General features: G+C 41.7%; 1 protein-coding gene across 1 annotated transcript; it reads right to left on the reverse strand.

Moving 5' to 3' along the window:
- Nucleotides 1-558: 558 nt before the first annotated feature.
- LOC138372308 (luc7-like protein 3) lies at nucleotides 559-11816 on the reverse strand. Its single transcript, XM_069337592.1, has 2 exons — nucleotides 11613-11816; nucleotides 559-858 (listed from the first exon to the last, which is right to left on the reverse strand). Exons 1-2 carry the CDS (start codon nucleotides 11814-11816, stop codon nucleotides 559-561), a joined length of 504 nt encoding a protein of 167 aa, XP_069193693.1.
- Nucleotides 11817-19492: the final 7676 nt, after the last annotated feature.

The following is a 19492-nucleotide window of genomic DNA, read 5'->3' on the forward strand; positions in this document are numbered from 1 at the left end:
GAAGTGTTGGACAGGTGCAGTGAGACTACCTATGTGGCAGTTCATGGTGCTCCCTTTGAGTTCCTGGACTCCCATCTCCAGCGTCACTTTACCCAGTATGGGCGGGTCTTGAGTGTCTAGATGAGTGCAACCTCCTTCGGGTAGTAGAAGGGTATCCCGAATGGGACCCACACTGTGGCGCTGTGCTTGAAGGACTCCATCCCTTCATCTCTCCTGCTTCTGGGCTTCATGGTACACGTATTCTATGGGAGTCAGCCCCAGACATGTTTTCGGTGCGGACTCACGGGCCATCAGGCTGCGGGTTGTGATGCGAGCCGGGTCGGACCTGTGAACCACTTCAGGAAGGAGGACTTTAACCTGTTGGCAGTCCTGAACCTGTCGGAAGGTGCTGCTGTGATGAGTGCTACTCCTCATTCGTCTGGTGCTCCGTTGCCGGTCTCTGATGCCAGCCTCGATGTGGCTTTGGGTGTGGGTGTTGGGGTGGTAGTGCATCCCCGTCTCCCGCACCTCAGCCACCCCTTCCTGCCCCGTCTCAAGTACCGTCTCCAGTTATGTGTCCTATGGTATGTGGTCTCGTGCCCCCGCTCGTCGACGCTGCACCCCGACTTGTACTATCTCTGGCAGCTGTGTCTTCGGCCCGTGTCGATGTGCACGTATTGAAGTCTCCTGCAGTGTGTGGTCCTGTTCCCTGGGTTGTTGAGGCTGCGATGTTGAGTGATCGTGCACTGCGTGGAGTTGCACGGCCGACCGGAGGTTCTGCTGCGGTGCCTCCTGGCAGGGGTGACAGTCTGACGACCTGCGACCTGTGTCCAAGCGATCGCGGAGAGCCTTGAGTCTGTCTTCACCTCGTGGTGAGGCCTGGGCCGACGTCAGGGATTTTGGGGACTCCCGAAGTTAGTCTTCTGGGGATGGTGATGTGGCTGACGATGTTGGAGTGCATGCGGCTCCTGTGGGCCGTGTTGCAGCGGTGATGGGTGGTGGACTTGGTACCTGGTCCTGTGTCTTTTCCAGCTGCATGTGCATCCCCGGCTGCTGGTTCTCCGGGTTGGAAGGTTGTGACACCGGTCGAGGTTGCAGGAGAGGGTGGGGACTTGGTGCTGGTTCTTAGGAAATATTCTGTTCTGGCGGCCCCCGTGCCTCTGGCGTCCATGTCTGTGCCTTCCGCGCATTTGCCCTCGGTGATGCTGACCGCTGCACGGCTGCCCTCTGCTCAGCTGCCTTTTGTTACTCCGCCCCCCTGTGGTGTCGGCCCCTGCACCTGTTATGACCACGCATACACCAGTATGACCATACTGAGATTGGTGGATGAGTGTGCTCAAACTATACAGTGATTTGCCTAATAAGCCAAGTTTTCCTGAATTTATACATTTTCCATTTTTTTTCTTACGAAATGATATTATGTATAAGTTATTTTGTTTAAATTTGAGTTAAAATTAACGTAGATATATGACCCAACCTAGCCAACCCTACCTAACCTAACCTATCTAAACCTAACCTAAACTAACACAATTACGTCAGTAATTTATGTTGTTAATATAATATAATAATAATAATTCAAATAAACTAATTGGAAACCATTTATTGAAAAAAAATCACTCGGCCTATTAGGCAAAACGGGCCTTGCATAGTAGGCCGAGAAGTGCGTTCTGGCTACTAGGTACGAAATTATATATATATATATATATATATATATATATATATATATATATATATATATATATATATATATATATATATATATATATATATATATATATATATATTAGTATATTTTGGTAGCAGTCTTTCCTGTAGACATATATTATTAAATATGACCGAAAAAGTAAGATTAATAATTCTAACACGAATTTTCTCAATCTTTCGTACATTACGCTTCACTGTTGGAGGTAAATCAAAAATCACTTCTCCAAAATTCATTTTTATTTCTAGTCTGACGCGACACGGGCGCGTTTCGTAAAACTTATTACATTTTCAAAGACTTCACAAATACACAACTGATTAGAACTTACGTCTCTCTGATATTATATCTACATTTGAGTGAGGTGGGAAGGATGATGTGGCATTAACACAAGACAGAACAGGAGGGGATATTAATAGGGTATTAAAAGTATCAACACAAGACAGAACAGAAACAATGGGTATTGAATAGAAGTGTTTGTAGAAAGCCTATTGGTCCATATTTCTTGATGCTTCTATATTGGAGCGGAGTCTTGAGGTGGGTAGAATATAGTTGTGCAATAATTGGCTGTTGATTGCTGGTGTTGACTTCTTGATGTGTAGTGCCTCGCAAACGTCAAGCCGCCTGCTATCGCTGTATCTATCGATGATTTCTGTGTTGTTTACTAGGATTTCTCTGGCGATGGTTTGGTTATGGGAAGAGATTATATGTTCCTTAATGGAGCCCTGTTGCTTATGCATCGTTAAACACCTAGAAAGAGATGTTGTTGTCTTGCCTATATACTGGGTTTTTTGGAGCTTACAGTCCCCAAGTGGGCATTTGAAGGCATAGACGACGTTAGTCTCTTTTAAAGCGTTCTGTTTTGTGTCTGGAGAGTTTCTCATGAGTAGGCTGGCCGTTTTTCTGGTTTTATAGTAAATCGTCAGTTGTATCCTCTGATTTTTGTCTGTAGGGATAACGTTTCTATTAACAATATCTTTCAGGACCCTTTCCTCCGTTTTATGAGCTGTGGAAAAGAAGTTCCTGTAAAATAGTCTAATAGGGGGTATAGGTGTTGTGTTAGTTGTCTCTTCAGAGGTTGCATGGCTTTTCACTTTCCTTCTTATGATGTCTTCGATGAAACCATTGGAGAAGCCGTTATTGACTAGGACCTGCCTTACCCTACAGAGTTCTTCGTCGACTTGCTTCCATTCTGAGCTGTGGCTGAGAGCACGGTCGACGTATGCGTTAACAACACTCCTCTTGTACCTGTCGGGGCAGTCGCTGTTGGCATTTAGGCACATTCCTATGTTTGTTTCCTTAGTGTAGACTGCAGTGTGGAAACCTCCGCCCTTTTCCATGAATGTTACATCTAGAAAAGGCAGCTTCTCATCCTTTTCCGTCTCGTAAGTGAAACGCAGCACGGAACTCTGCTCAAATGCCTCCTTCAGCTCCTGCAGATGTCTGACATCAGGTACCTGTGTAAAAATGTCGTCAACATACCTGCAGTATATGGCCGGTTTCAAGTTCATGTCGACTAAGACTTTTTGCTCGATGGTACCCATGTAGAAGTTTGCAAACAGGACACTTAGGGGAGAACCCATGGCGACCCCATCTACTTGCTTATACATGTGCCCATCTGGGCTCAAGAAGGGTGCCTCTTTAGTACAAGCTTGGAGTAGTTTCCTCAGAATACTTTCTGGCATGTCAAGAGGAGTACAGGCTGGATCACGATACACTCTGTCGGCTATCATTCCGATTGTCTCGTCCACAGGTACGTTGGTAAACAGCGATTCTACGTCCAACGAGGCTCTTATCCCTGTGGCCCGTGTGCCCCGCAGTAAGTCCACAAATTCCTTTGGAGACTTCAGGCTGAAGGCGCGATATATATATATATATATATATATATATATATATATATATATATATATATATATATATATATATATATATATATATATATATATATATATATATATATATATATATATATATATATATATATATATATATATATATATATATATTAGTATATTTTGGTAGCATTCTTTCCTGTAGACATATATTATTAAATATGACCGAAAAAGTAAGATTAATAATTCTAACACGAATTTTCTCAATCTTTCGTACATTTCTTTTCACTGTTGGAGGTAAATCAAAAATCAATTCTCCAAAATTCATTTTTATTTCTAGTCTGACGCGACACGAGCGCGTTTCGTAAAACTTATTACTTTTTCAAAGACTTTAGTTTACAAATACACAACTGAATAGAACTTACGCATCTCCGATTTTATATCTACATTTGAGTGAGGTGGAAGGGGTGATGTGGCATTAATTAATTTCATCAACACAAGACAGAACAAGAGGTGGCATTAATAGGGTATTAATTTCATCAACACAAGACAGAACAAGAGGTGGCATTAATAGGGTATTAATTTCACCAACACAAGACAGAACACGAAACAATGGGTATTGAATAGAAGTGTTTGTAGAAAGCCTATTGGTCCATATTTCTTGATGCTTCTATATTGGAGCGGAGTCTTGAGGTGGGTAGAATATAGTTGTGCAATAATTGGCTGTTGATTGCTGGTGTTGACTTCTTGATGTGTAGTGCCTCGCAAACGTCAAGCCGCCTGCTATCGCTGTATCTATCGATGATTTCTGTGTTGTTTACTAGGATTTCTCTGGCGATGGTTTGGTTGTGGGAAGAGATTATATGTTCCTTAATGGAGCCCTGTTGCTTATGCATCGTTAAACGCCTAGAAAGAGATGTTGTTGTCTTGCCTATATACTGGGTTTTTTGGAGCTTACAGTCCCCAAGAGGGCATTTGAAGGCATAGACGACGTTAGTCTCTTTTAAAGCGTTCTGTTTTGTGTCTGGAGAGTTTCTCGTGAGTAGGCTGGCCGTTTTATACTATAAAACCAGAAAAACGGCCAGCCTACTCATGAGAAACTCTCCAGACACAAAACAGAACGCTTTAAAAGAGACTAACGTCGTCTATGCCTTCAAATGCCCTCTTGGGGACTGTAAGCTCCAAAAAACCCAGTATATAGGCAAGACAACAACATCTCTTTCTAGGCGTTTAACGATGCATAAGCAACAGGGCTCCATTAAGGAACATATAATCTCTTCCCACAACCAAACCATCGCCAGAGAAATCCTAGTAAACAACACAGAAATCATCGATAGATACAGCGATAGCAGGCGGCTTGACGTTTGCGAGGCACTACACATCAAGAAGTCAACACCAGCAATCAACAGCCAATTATTGCACAACTATATTCTACCCACCTCAAGACTCCGCTCCAATATAGAAGCATCAAGAAATGTGGACCAATAGGCTTTCTACAAACACTTCTATTCAATATCCATTGTTTCGTGTTCTGTCTTGTGTTGATGAAATTAATACCCTATTAATACTCTTGTTCTGTCTTGTGTTGATGAAATTAATACCCTATTAATGCCACATCTTGTTCTGTCTTGTGTTAATGCCACATCACCCCTTCCACCTCACTCAAATGTAGATATAAAATCGGAGATGCGTAAGTTCTATTCAGTTGTGTATTTGTGAACTAAAGTCTTTGAAAATGTAATAAGTTTTACGAAACGCGCTCGTGTCGCGTCAGACTAGAAATAAAAATGAATTGTGTTGAATTGATTTTTGATTTACCTCCAACAGTGAAAAGAAATGTACGAAAGATTGAGAAAATTCGTGTTAGAATTATTAATCTTACTTTTTCGGTTATATTGAATAATATATATATATATATATATATATATATATATATATATATATATATATATATATATATATATATATATATATATATATATATATATATATATATGTATATATATATATATATATATATCATATGTTGTATACTAACTGTACCCGGCCACAGCAACCTTCCCCTGTCTCCAGAACGCATGTGCGTTCAGCTCAGCAACGCATGTGCGTTGCTGAGCCACAGCAACCTTCCCCTATCTCCTAGTCCTCCACCCCATTCCCCATGCCCTGTCCCTTCTTCCTCCCAACAATTCCCCACTCCCCCGTCCCTTTGTCCTCCTCAACATTCCCCACTCCAGCGTACGTTCGTCCTTCTAACCATTCCCCACTCCATCGTCCCCTCCTCCTCCCCACCATCTCCCACTTCCCCATCCCTTCATCCTCCCTACCATTCCCCCCTCCCCTGTCCCCTCGTCCTTTCCACCAACCCCCACTCCTCTGTCCCCTTGTCCTCCCCACCTTTCTCCATTCCCCTATCCTCTCATCCCAACTGCCCCGTCCCCTTGTCCTTACCACTATTACCCCCTTCCCCTTTCCTCTCGTCCGCCCCAAAATCCCCCACTCACGTCCCCTTGTCCTCCCTAACATTTTCCACTCCCATGTTCGATGCATTCTCAAACGGTCTGATGATCCCATCAGAAAATTAAATAAGAAAAACAGATAAAACATGAAATGAAAACAATTAAAAAATAAATAAATAAACTATACTCAGGAAATGAATGGTATGGTAAACAACACAGCTCAATTTCAATGCAATTTCACACAAAATAACTTAATTCAAAATGAAAATAAATCAAAATTTATTAAATTTAAATTTATCAATGTAATCAGAAACATTGAAATACAATCGTAACATGTTTAGTATAGCATGAGTAGCTATTACGTGCAACAGATGGCGCTGTTTAAAAAAAAAAAAAAATTTTACATGTCACAGGTGTGGCATCTATATGGTTGGTAAATAAAAACACACATGTATTCAAATGGAACTTGTATCAAAATTTTAAAGCAATCGACGAAGAACTTTCAGAGATTTCAGCATGTGTGGCTCTTAAGTCCAACAGATAGTGCAGTTTAAAAAAAAACACGATTTTGCCTGTCACAGGCATGGCATGCATATAGGAGGTATATAAAAACACGCGCCTATTCGAATGCAACGTTGTGTCAAAATTTTAAAGCAATCGGTAAAGAGGTTTCGAAGATTTCCCTCCCATGAAAAAACACATGAAACATACAGTTTTCACAATAAGCATGTTTTTTCCCGTCACAGACGTGACATCTATATAATATGTATATGTTAACCCGCTCGGATGCAAAGGAAACGTGTGAAAATTTCAAAGCAATCGGTGAAGAACTTTCTGAGATTAGCGAGCTTACACAAACGAACATTTTCATTTTTATTTATCTATATATATAAATCTATATATGTATATATATATATCTATATATATATATATCTATATATATCTATATATATATATATATATCTATATATATCTATATATATATCCATATAAATATATATCTATATATATATATATCTATATATATTGTGACGGTAACGCGTTGGTGTTCGGCTGTTCAAAAGCTAAGGGTATGGCCTCGTCACATATAGAAACAAAAAATAGAAAATCTGGAACTTCGTCTGTGGTAAGGTAATGAGAAGACACACAAAACACAAGTAAATTTAACAATGAGATTTTAATTACGTTAGAAAAGCAAAACATGAATAAAAATGGACATACAAATTGGAACATAAAATCAATCAATCAAAGTAATAAGAATAATCAAATGACAAAATGAAAAGTTACGTTAAGACAAGTGAGGAATAACAAGTGTATAACAAACAATGTAAATATGGATGCCGGAATATTGGCTTTAAGCTGTCACCTCTCTTAGTACACGTAAGCCAGAGCTTAGTCTACCAACGAGACGTGTTAACTTGTTGAAAGCACTGGATATTCTGAGATCGGTAGGTTGTGTGGCCCCAGACATCAGGTAGTGTGGCAGGTGGAAGGCAGGTGCAACTGGACACGCAGCCAATCAGCGATGAGCAGGCGACAGACAGGTTGTTTGGTGGTTCGAGGTGGAGCAGGTGTTCCTGGGGCTGCATACGTTTGCGCTCTGGCAAACCTTGGTGGTGTATTTGTTGGATATTTCTTCCATATTAGTTTTATAGGGATGTATATAGCGACGAACTTGGGAGGGAAGAGCAGGCTCAATCTCATGAAGGAGATTATCGTCACAACTCTCCCCCGAAGCCTGCGGTTCTGGAAGAAGTACGTCGTTATGTGGTGGAGTAATAGATGGAGTCGCTTCTACTTCATAAACTCTGGAGAGGGCATCGGCTATGTTGTTGTCAGAACCCTTGATATAGCGGATCTCCAGGTTGAAATCTTGTAAATACAAAGCCCATTGTAGAAGACGCTGGTTAGTGAATTGGGCTTGATGTAGGAAGCGGAGAGGGTTGTGGTCTGAGAAGATGGTTGTAGACCTGGCGCCTTGTAGGTACGGAGCGAAGTGTTGGAGGTTCAGGACGATGGATAGTAGCTCCTTTTCAATAGTGCTGTAGTTCCTCTGGTGTGGTTTCAATTTGTAGCTGTAGTAGCTGACAGGTAGAACCTCCTCGCCTCGTTGTTACATCAGGACACCACCAACGCCGGTACCACTGGCGTCGACATGAAGGACGAAAGGCTTGGTGATATCTGGCGAGGCGAGAATGGGATTAGAACAGAGGAGGAATTTGAGTTGTTCGAAAGCAACGGTTTGCTGCATGGTCCAATTATACCGTTGCTTGGGACTGGTTAATAGGATTAGAGGTGTGGCGACTGTACTGAAATTCCTCACAAACCTACGGTAGTAGGAGGCAAGACCAAGGAAGCACAGGAGCTGCTTCCTGGTGGTAGGCTGTGGATACTGTTGGATGGCTTGAGTGTGTGAGTCTAACGGAGCTAGGCTGCCACTCCCAATAACATGACCCAGATAACGCACTTTACCTTTCGCGAAGGTGGACTTGCCCAGGTTGATGGTGAGGCCGGCTGTCAGGAGCTTGGAGAACAGACGTCGCAGCTGGAGCAGATGTTCACTCCAGGTGTTGGATGCTACGACGATATCGTCCAGGTAGGCGTATGTGTTATCGAAGCCCTGGATGACACGATTGACAGCTCTCTGAAAGGTGGCCGGGGCATTACATAGTCCGAAAGGAAGGCGTTCATATCTGAAAAGTCCAAAAGGAGTGATAAAGGCAGATATCTCTTTAGCTCGCTCCGTTAGACACACTTGATAGTACCCCTTAAGCAAGTCCACTTGGGACAAGTACTGGGCACTACCAATGGCGTCAAGGATGTCATCTATCCTAGGCAAGGGGTAAGCATCCTTGACAGTTACGTTATTGAGTTTTCGATAGTCAGTACATAACCGCATCTTACCTTGGGGTTTGGGCACCAAGATACAGGGTGAGGCCCAGGGGGACTCACAAGGTGTAGCCAGTCCATGATCCAAGAGGTACTGCACCTCAGCACGCATGACTTCCTTCTTGCTCGGGCTGATTCGGTAGAAGGGTTGACGAATCGGCCGGGTGTCGGGGAGCAGTTGGATGTCGTGCTGGGTAACATTACACTCTTGGGGGTGATCTCGGAACAACTCCTGATGTTCTCTGAAGATCTTGACAAGAGGTGCACTATGATTATCCTGAAAGTATTTGGGAAGATCATCAAGGATTTCGGAATTAGAAAGCGCTGACTCCTTGTCAGTGCTTTCGGGAGAAGCTGGGAAGGTCTCACTGTGGATGTAGGGTTCTGTGAAGGTAGAATAATTGATCAGGACAGTGGGAGGAGTACCATTATATTGCTTCAGGAGGTTGACGTGGCACAGCTGGGTCTTCCGCCGCCTATCTGGAGTCTCGATAACGTAGTTGTTGTTATTTCTGCACTCCTTGACGCGGTAGGGTCTTGAAAACCTGTTTTGTAAAGGTGAACCTGGGATAGGAAAGTATGCCAGGACGAAGTCTCCCGGCTTAAATTTCTTACTTTGCTGGTCTGGTCGTAATGAGTCTTCATCCTCTCCTGGGCTTTCAATTGATTATCATGGGCAAAACGGTGGACTCTCTCTAGAATGTGTTGAAGGTTTTGAAGAAACTGGGGCACATTCTGATGCTCACTGAAGGTGGCATCTCTGAGAGAGTCTTTGAAAGCCTTAAGGGGAGTACGGCACTTATGGCCGTAGAGCATCTCATAAGGAGATACTCCTAGGGACTCATTGGGAAGACTTCTGTAAATACACATTATAAGGTCGATTTGCTAATCCCAATCCTTAGAGGTTTCACTACAAAACTTTTTCAAGAGTGCTTTGATAGTCTGATGACTACGCTCAAGAGAACCCTGTGAAGCAGGATGATAGGGGCTGGACAATACCTGTTTGATGTTGAACTCCTCCAGTGTCCTTTTGAAGAAATCACTGGTGAAGTTGGTACCACAGTCGCTCTGAATCTCCCTGGGAAATCCGTATTGAGTGAAGATCTTCAATAGATGTTTTACAACCGTAGCAGCCGTGATGTTCTTCACTGGAACTGCTATGGGAAATCTGGTGGTAGGACACAGGATGGTTAAGATATAGGCGTTACCTGAACTGGTCCGAGGTAAAGGACCAACACAGTCTATTATAAGTCTGTGGAAAGGTTCCACAGGCACCTGTATGGGAATCAGTGGCGCTCTGGGAATGGAGATGTTCGGTTTGCCTGCCATCTGACATGTATGACACTGTTTTACGTACTGTTTGACGCTATTTACCATACCTGGCCAGTAGTAGTCTTGACGAATTCCATGGTAAGTTTTGTTGAATCCGTAGTGGGAGAGTGCTCCGTGGGCCAGGTGTAGAATAGTGGGCCGCAGGCTGGTAGGAATCACAAGTTGTTCGATGTTGGCCCAATCGTCCTCCTTCAGTTTACTGGGTCTATTTCTACGGTAGAGCAAGTCGTTCTCCAGGAAGAACCCAGGAATACTGTCGGGTTGAGTCTCAGCCTGGAAAAACAATGGTGTTAAAGTAAGATCTTCCCTCTGCAACTTACGGAACTCCAACTTGGTCAGATGCGGGGGTAGTTGGTAGCAGTGAGGTCAGTGATGAAGACAGTTTCTCCGGTGTAGGCGATGTTGGGCACAGCCGACTTCAAGATGATCGATTGAAAAGCCGCTGTGTCCCTCAAGATCTTCAATTTGAAACGTCCCTCCGGATTTGAACCGTTGGCAGAGACAGATCCAGTATACAGGTGGTTACTGAAAAGAGAAAGATCATTAACATTAACACCAACATTCATCACAGGCTTACCGGACTTAGGAGGAGTTGGTTTGGGTTTCTGTGTGTCAGTGGTTCCTTTGTGTTGAGACTTACCACTTGTCTATGGTATGTCCATAGAGTCTACAATACTTGCAGTACAATTGCGAGCCAGCTTGATCGGTGCTCACTTTCTCGTAACTGTACCACGACTTCTTACTGGAGGATGGTTCGGGTGTCAGCCGGTGGATGAGGCTGTAAGTGTCAGCCGACTTAGCACACTTCAGGTAGTCGGTTTCTTCTTTATCTGCCAAGTATAGACGGACAGGAGGCGGCACACGCCTCAAGAATTCTTCAACTAGCATCAGGTTGACGAGTTCTGTAAAAGTAGAGACATGTGCTGCTTCCAGCCATTTCATGAAATATCTCCGTTTTGTGTTAGCAAACTCGAGGAAGGTAGTGGTACTTGCCTTCAGGTGGTCACGGAATTTTCTTCGATAACTTTCTGTGGAGAGGAGGTAGGCGTCCAACACTGCTTGTTTCAGAGTCTGGTAGTCATTCTCAGACGCCAAAGTACTGAGTGTGACTGCAGCTCTACCTGTAAGATGGACTCTGAGAAGTGTGGCCCATTGGTCGACAGGCCAACTGAGTTGATTAGCAAGGGTTTCAAAGGTGGTGAAAAACACATCAACTTCTGCTTCTACAAAGGATGGCATTAACTTACTTGCATGTGATATATTAAAACTGATGGGAAGATTGGCAGTAGCTTGCTGGCGTTGAGCGAGGTGTGAAGTTTCCAACGCGATTTCTCGTTGACGACACTCTAAAGCCAGAGTCGCTTGTTGCTTGTCATGTTCGCGTTGCATCTCCAACTCGCGTTGTTTGGTTTCAAGCTGTACTCTTTCACGTAGTAAGGCGATCTCACGTTCTTGTTCTTCTCTCCTCAAGGCAGCTTCACGTTCTTGTTCTTCCCTTCGTATGGCAGCTGCTTCTCTTTGTTGTTCGAGGGCTTCCCTTTGCATGGCACCCGCTTCCCTTTGCTGCTCGCGAGCTTCCCTTTGCTGCTCACGTTCAATCTTGGCCAGCTCTAGTTTGAGTTTCATCGTTGCCAAATCAGTTTTATCTGCAATATAGTAAGTTTCATGAGTTTCAGAGTCTATCTTACCTTGCTCTAAATAGTGATCCAGCAACAGGTTGTGTATGTCATTTTTGTTGGCTTGGTAGGGAACTTCTAGTTGATACTCATGTGCAAGAGTTTGTAATTCAGTCCTCTTGGCACGACTTAAAGTCCCTATTTCACCTGCTAGATTTGCACGGAAAGCTTGGAGATGAAACATGGTGAAATTAGCAAATAAATGTACAACGAATATACCGTTGTTATATAGTGAATGTCAGAAACAGGACAACGTGGCAACTGGTACCTATCCTGTGGGATCTTTAACAATTAAAGTTAAGTACAAGATGTTAAATGATTAATTTAAATCAAGGGCGCAGGAAATCTTGTACCCGGTACTCATGTAAGAGGATAAGGGCAAGAAAATCCTATTAAACAAATGAAACAGTTTCGAAAACAAATGAAACAGTTATTTGCCTCAAAAGTAAAATTGGTAGTCCAAGGATGTAGGCATACCTTGCCGAGTCTCTATAGGACATAAGCAAGTTTTTCCTACTGAAATTAATATGATACTTACAGAATTAGCGAACTTTTGTGCTCTGAAAAAGTAAGCTAATTCCCTACCGTTGTATGTATCATCATCTCTGACTGACGTGTAGGGGTGCGAGGTGTCAACTGGTGACGACAACTGCTGCTGAGGTCCCAATTCAGCAACTAAAGTTCGAGCTAGAGGAACTATGGCGCTCTTTGTCCTCCTACAGTCAGATTGCAGAAGATTAGGTGCACTTGACCCGGGGCAGACCACAGTACCAGGGTACCAATATGATGATCTGTCAAAAATGAGAAATATCCAAGGGACAAAAGATGGTAAACACGAGTAATAACACGGAGGGAGAGATGACCAATTAAGAGTATGACTGCGGCCTACAGTCACCACGTAATCCAAAGTTGTCTCACCTTCACCATATGCTACTCTCGTAATGCACAATACACCGCACCATATAAAAAATTAAATTGAATATGAAAAATAGTAAAAGCTACGTTAACAAAGTTAAATACGCTTACCATAAATTACTACTTGGCACCAGTACCTGAGTGAAGCTCCCGGACAGGCCCCCATTTAATATGTGACGGTAACGCGTTGGTGTTCGGCTGTTCAAAAGCTAGGGGTATGGCCTCGTCACATATAGAAACAAAAAATAGAAAATCTGGAACTTCGTCTGTGGTAAGGTAATGAGAAGACACACAAAACACAAGTAAATTTAACAATGAGATTTTAATTACGTTAGAAAAGCAAAACATGAATAAAAATGGACATACAAATTGGAACATAAAATCAATCAATCAAAATAATAAGAATAATCAAATGACAAAATGAAAAGTTACGTTAAGACAAGTGAGGAATAACAAGTGTATAACAAACAATGTAAATATGGATGCCGGAATATTGGCTTTAAGCTGTCACCTCTCTTAGTACACGTAAGCCAGAGCTTAGTCTACCAACGAGACGTGTTAACTTGTTGAAAGCACTGGATATTCTGAGATCGGTAGGTTGTGTGGCCCCAGACATCAGGTAGTGTGGCGGGTGGAAGGCAGGTGCAACTGGACACGCAGCCAATCAGCGATGAGCAGGCGACAGACAGGTTGTTTGGTGGTTCGAGGTGGAGCAGGTGTTCCTGGGGCTGCATACGTTTGCGCTCTGGCAAACCTTGGTGGTGTATTTGTTGGATATTTCTTCCATATTAGTTTTATAGGGATGTATATAGCGACGAACTTGGGAGGGAAGAGCAGGCTCAGTCTCTTGAAGGAGATTATCGTCACAATATATATATATCTATATATATATATCTCTATATATATATATATATATATATATATATATATATATATATATATATATATATATATATATATATCTATATATATATATGACAATGTCAGACCACGGAGGAAAAATGAAACAGGAAATTTCCTTAAGTACTTTCGTATACTCCTTTACGGATTATTTCTTTCATCCATAAAGGAGTAAAAAGCACTACTCCTAACCAAAACATAAACCTGATAATATTCTACAAAACCAAGAAGACTTCCGAACTCCTTATCAAAAACAGCCCGAAGCCGACGGAGAACCCTCTACAGCAGTCAAGCGTTGTATACATGTACACTTGCCCCCACGAAGGATGTAACCTTCAATGTAAGTACATAGGTATGACGTCGACCAAGCTGATGAGGCGTTTTACATGCCATCTTCAATCTGGTGCCCCTAGGAATCACATGAGACAAGCCCATGACATTACTCTAACAAGAGAAATGTTGAACAAGAATACTTGCATAATAGACAAAACCCAAGATTCAAGAAGATTACAAATTCTTGAGGCAATTCACATAAGAATAGAGCGACCTACCATGAACACCCAAATCACGGAACTATTTACTCTACCCACCATGAGAGTAAGGACAAGACAAGAACATATCGATGCCAACACAGAAGACAATGTCCAACATAACAGGCCAATTACACTGGATTAATCTTTGTGTTTAGATAGGAGATGCCTCGTATGGGCCAATAAGCCTTCTTCAGCCCCTATGTTTATCCCTTATGTATCCCCCCGTGTTTTCTCCTTCATTGTAATATCACCTGACCTAATGCGGGTATAAAATCAACTAGTATTGTAAGATCTGTTCACTTGAGAATGAACCATGGAGGTTCGAAACGTCGTGCAAATTATACAAATAAGTGTAATACACTCTATAGTAAATCACTTCTTTTCTTCACCTTAAAAGTACGAAAATGAGTTTTGGAGAACTCCTATTTCAATTAAGACCTGATGCTAAGAAAATAGTTAGAGGGATAGAAGCCCTAAACCAGAAAATAATAAATACAGAATATGCGGTCATATTCAATGAAACATGTTTGAAAGAAAACCTGCTGCCAGTATACACTAATATATCTATATATATATATATATATATATATATATATATATATATATATATATATATATATATATATATATATATATATATATATATATATATATATATATATATATATGCTAGCAGTACTGGGTCACGTGTTGGCCGGGTACTGCTAGTATATATTCCGGTCCCCTGGAACCTTCCCTGTCCCCCAGTCCCCCCCACAATTCCCCCCTCACCCGTCTCCTCGGCCTCCCAACCATTCCCCACTCCACCGTCCCCTTGTCCTCCCCACCATTCCCCACTCACCCATCCCCTCTTCCTTCCCACCATGCCCCACTCCCTTGTCCCTTTGTCCTACCCACCATTCTCCATTCCCCCCATCCCCTCGTCCCCACCATCCTAAACTCCCCCATCCCCTCGTCCCCACCATCCTAAACTCCCCCATCCCCTTGTCCTTCCCCATCATTACCCCCTCCCTTGTCCCCTCGTCCTCCCCACCATCTCTCGGTTCCATCCCCTCGTCATCCCCACCATTCCCCACTCCCTTGTTCGATGCCTTTCCAAATGGTCTGATGTTCCCATCAGAAAATTGGGAACATCAAGTGATCTGATGTCCCCATTACTGAAATATAAGAAAAACAGTTAAAAAATGAAATGAAAATATGAAAAAGTAAAAATAATAAAATATACCCACGAAATGAAAGGTATGGTACACAGTACAGCTCAATTCCAGGGCAATTCACACAAAATTAAATTAAAATGAAAATAAATCAAAATTTATGAAAATAAATCAAAATCTATGAAAATAAATGAAAATCTATGAAAATTCAATTTATCAATGCAATCAGAAACATTGAAATGGAATTGTAACATGCTTAGTATATCATGTGTGTTCCTCTTACATGGAACAGATGGCGCTGTTTTTAATAAAATGCAGAGTTTTACCTGTAACAGGAGAGGCATCTATACTTATACTTACGAAATGAACGGTATGGTAAACAACACAACTCAATTCTAACACAGTGACACACAAAATTAATAAATAAAAAATAAAATAAATAAAAATCGATGAAAATAAAATTGATCAATGCAATCGGAAACATTCAAATGGAATTCGTGACAAATTTAGTATAGCGTGCATGTTGCTATTATGTGCAACAGATGGCGCAGTTTTTCAAAAACGCATGTTTTTTTCCTGTCACAGAGGTGGTATCTATAGTAGGAATATAAATGGACGCGCATATTCGAATGGAACGTTGTATCAGAATTTCAAAGCAATCGGTGAAGAACTTACAGCGTGTGTTGCTCTTACATCCAACAGATGGCGATGTTTTTCAAAAAACGCATGTTTTCTCCAGTCACAGGTAAGGTATGTATATAGTAAGTATATAGAAACACGCGCCTATTCGGATGCAAAGTCGTGTCAAAATTTCAAAGCATTCGATAAAGAGATTTCGAAGATTTCTCTTAGATGAAAAACGAAGTTTTTCAAAAAAAGCATGTTTTTTTTCCGTCACAGATGTGACATCAATATATTTTGTACATAAAAACCTGCTTGGATGCGAATGGAACATTATGTGAAAATTTCAAATCAATCGGTGAAGAACTTTCGGAGATTAGCGATTTTGAACCAACGAACATTTTCATTTTTATTTATATACTAGCTGTTCCCGCCACGCGTTGTTGTGGCTCAGTCTGCTTAAATGGAAAAGAAAGATAAGAGAAAGTGCACGTTTCTAATATGTTTAATTTCACAATGCTTGTTGGTATACAATACTTTTTGTTGTTCCATTGTCTGGGGAGATATAGAGATTGTCTGGTTTGCAGACCCTAGAACACGCAATATATAATTGTCCATGTTAGAAGCAATCCGTGTCTAGATATAAACTGAACAATTCTAAAGATTGGCCCTGAGGTTTGTTGATGATGATTGCAAATGCCAATCGAATTGGAAATTACAATCTCTTAAATTGTAATGGCATATCTGTTGGAATCATAGGAATGCGAGGAATGAGGACATCTTCACCTTTGATGGGGTCCTGTCAAGATTGTTGCTTCTACGACGTTGCTGATTATTTTTTTACTGCAAGCCACGTGACGTTGCAAAGCTTTAGCTGGTTGATATTTCGCAGCATGATAATTTGCACGCCGATTTTCAATTGCAGTGCGTGCGGTTGTATCCCTGGCAGATCGAGTGAATTTAAAAATTCTTTTTGGATAATTATCCGCTTCATCTGCTTCCACAACAATGTCGACGTATTTAAATGTGACTTCCTCGCTTTGAATGTAAGACTGAATAATATTATATTCGTTGACGTCTTTGCTCTTGTTCGCAAGAATAGCTCGTTCACTCAGCCAATCGTGATTCTTACATTTGGTCTGAATATTGGGAAATACTTTTTCAACCAATTCCTCTTTTGACGTCACTAAATTGCAGAAGTTTTGACTCAATGAAATTCGTCCTGAGGTCATATCACCCGGTACGTTTCCGTTCCCAATTTCCAGAAATTGATGTGAGAATATCTCAGCTGATGGCTCGTTTTGCAGTTGGACACGCAAATGTGTAGTTAATTATAACGTCTTTACGTGGCTCCACAAAGTAGAGTATTTCAGGCAAGCATTTATTTCATTCGCTGGTGTCGATCAAGGAATTACAGGTAATGTTTCCCTGAAATCTCCTGCAAGCAATATTAATGCATTCCCAAATGGTCTGATGTTTCCACGCAAATCTTGCAATGAACGATCAAGTGCCTCCAGCTATTTTTTATCGTCTATTGTGCATTCATCCCAAACAATATGTTTGCATTTCTGCAATATTTTTCCCCTGCCGGGCGCTTTGGAAATGTTGCACTTGGGAGTTTCAATGAATTTCATGTTCAATGTCAATTTCAAAGCCGAATGAGCAGTTCTTCCACCTGGTAGCAATGTTGCAGTTATTCAGGACGATGCAAAAGCTAAGGCTTTGCCATTTTGGGATCGAATTGCTGCCAGAATCAATCTAATTAGGAAGGTTTTACCAGTTCCTCCTGGCACGTTTAAGAACAAGATTTCTCCAAGTCCGTTATTGACAGTTTGAATTATTTAATTGAAAATGCATTTTTGCTCAAGCGTTAGCTTAGGAATATTTGATTGCACATAGGGCAACAGATCACCCGTGTTGTAATTTGGTTCACGACGCAATTCTACATCGAACGAAGCAGCAGCAGATCGATTCGTTGACGGCCTTCCCAATTGATTGAGAACTTCGTCCGCAATTTCTAAACACAAATCCTTAATCATTATCAACGCTTCGCTGTAGGTTTCTGCTGTGAAATCCATGTTCATATTTGAATTTTCCTTGCGTATTCGACGGACAATATCTTAAGCTAAGTGCGATTTATATTTCTCCTATAACTTTGTTTGAGATGAAGGAAAGCAGACAGTCAGTATGATTGCAAACAATGCACGAATTTGATTTGGATGTGACGTGTTTGATGCATCATTAATGCATACATCCCAGTGTCTGTCGTTCTCCAATAAATACAAAGCTCGACATGTACTACGGAAAGAGGCATGTGTAACGCCGTTGACAAATCTCAATTGCTGGAAAGACGTTGGACCGAGCACATTTACCAACAGCATGCGAAGAAAGAAGCATTCATCTTGATTCGGATGCACGGTGTACAGTCTGCCTATCGTAGTTTATTTGGATATGCCTTGTTGTTCGTCGACTCGCTCTCCTCTGCGTCTTTCAAATGATTTTCTGCTCGCTTTCCATATGTAATACGGAGATACTTCCGAATACAGCAGTGTTTTCGCAAATGCGCCATTTTGACATAACGTTAAGAAAGCAGTTAACGCTGTAGCCGGTGGATTCATAACTATTTATTGCACATTTGCAGCTGTGAAATATACGCATTGTCCATTTTCTTGTTTCAAAAAAAAAAAAAAAGAAAAAAAATACTAACAAAATATTTTAGTTAAAACTCATATATATATATATATATATATATATATATATATATATATATATGCGAACAAGCCAGAATGGTCCCCTGGACAATATGCAACTGAAAACTCACACCCCAGAAGTGACTCGAACCCATACTCCCAGAAGCAAGGAGTACAAGACGCCTTAATCCACTTGACCATCACGACCGGACATAATGAGGTGATAGCCGAGGCTATTTGAACCACCCCACCGCCGGCACTCGGATAGTTATCTTGGGCATAGCATTTTACCAAATCACCTCATTCTTAGGGGCACACGTGAGGAACACAAATGCGAACAAGCCAGAATGGTCCCCTGGACAATATGCAACTGAAAACTCACACCCCAGAAGTGACTCGAACCCATACTCCCAGAAGCAAGGAGTACAAGACGCCTTAATCCACTTGACCATCACGACCGGACATAATGAGGTGATAGCCGAGGCTATTTGAACCACCCCACCGCCGGCACTCGGATAGTTATCTTGGGCATAGCATTTTACCAAATCACCTCATTCTTAGGGGCACACGTGAGGAACACAAATGCGAACAAGCCAGAATGGTCCCCTGGACAATATGCAACTGAAAACTCACACCCCAGAAGTGACTCGAACCCATACTCCCAGAAGCAAGGAGTACAAGACGCCTTAATCCACTTGACCATCACGACCGGACATAATGAGGTGATAGCCGAGGCTATTTGAACCACCCCACCGCCGGCACTCGGATAGTTATCTTGGGCATAGCATTTTACCAAATCACCTCATTCATTAT

Source organism: Procambarus clarkii, chromosome 38 (assembly GCF_040958095.1).
Source record: "Procambarus clarkii isolate CNS0578487 chromosome 38, FALCON_Pclarkii_2.0, whole genome shotgun sequence".
Lineage (NCBI taxonomy): Eukaryota > Metazoa > Arthropoda > Malacostraca > Decapoda > Cambaridae > Procambarus > Procambarus clarkii.

Coding starts and splice junctions, on each gene's coding strand:
- LOC138372308 (XM_069337592.1), bottom strand. CDS start 11,816: ATGAAACTCAAACTAGAGCTGGCCAAGATTGAACGTGAGCAGCAAAGG. Junction 859..11,612: donor TCGCCTTACTACGTGAAAGA/GTACAGCTTGAA, acceptor ACGTCGGCCCAG/GCCTCACCACGAGGTGAAGA.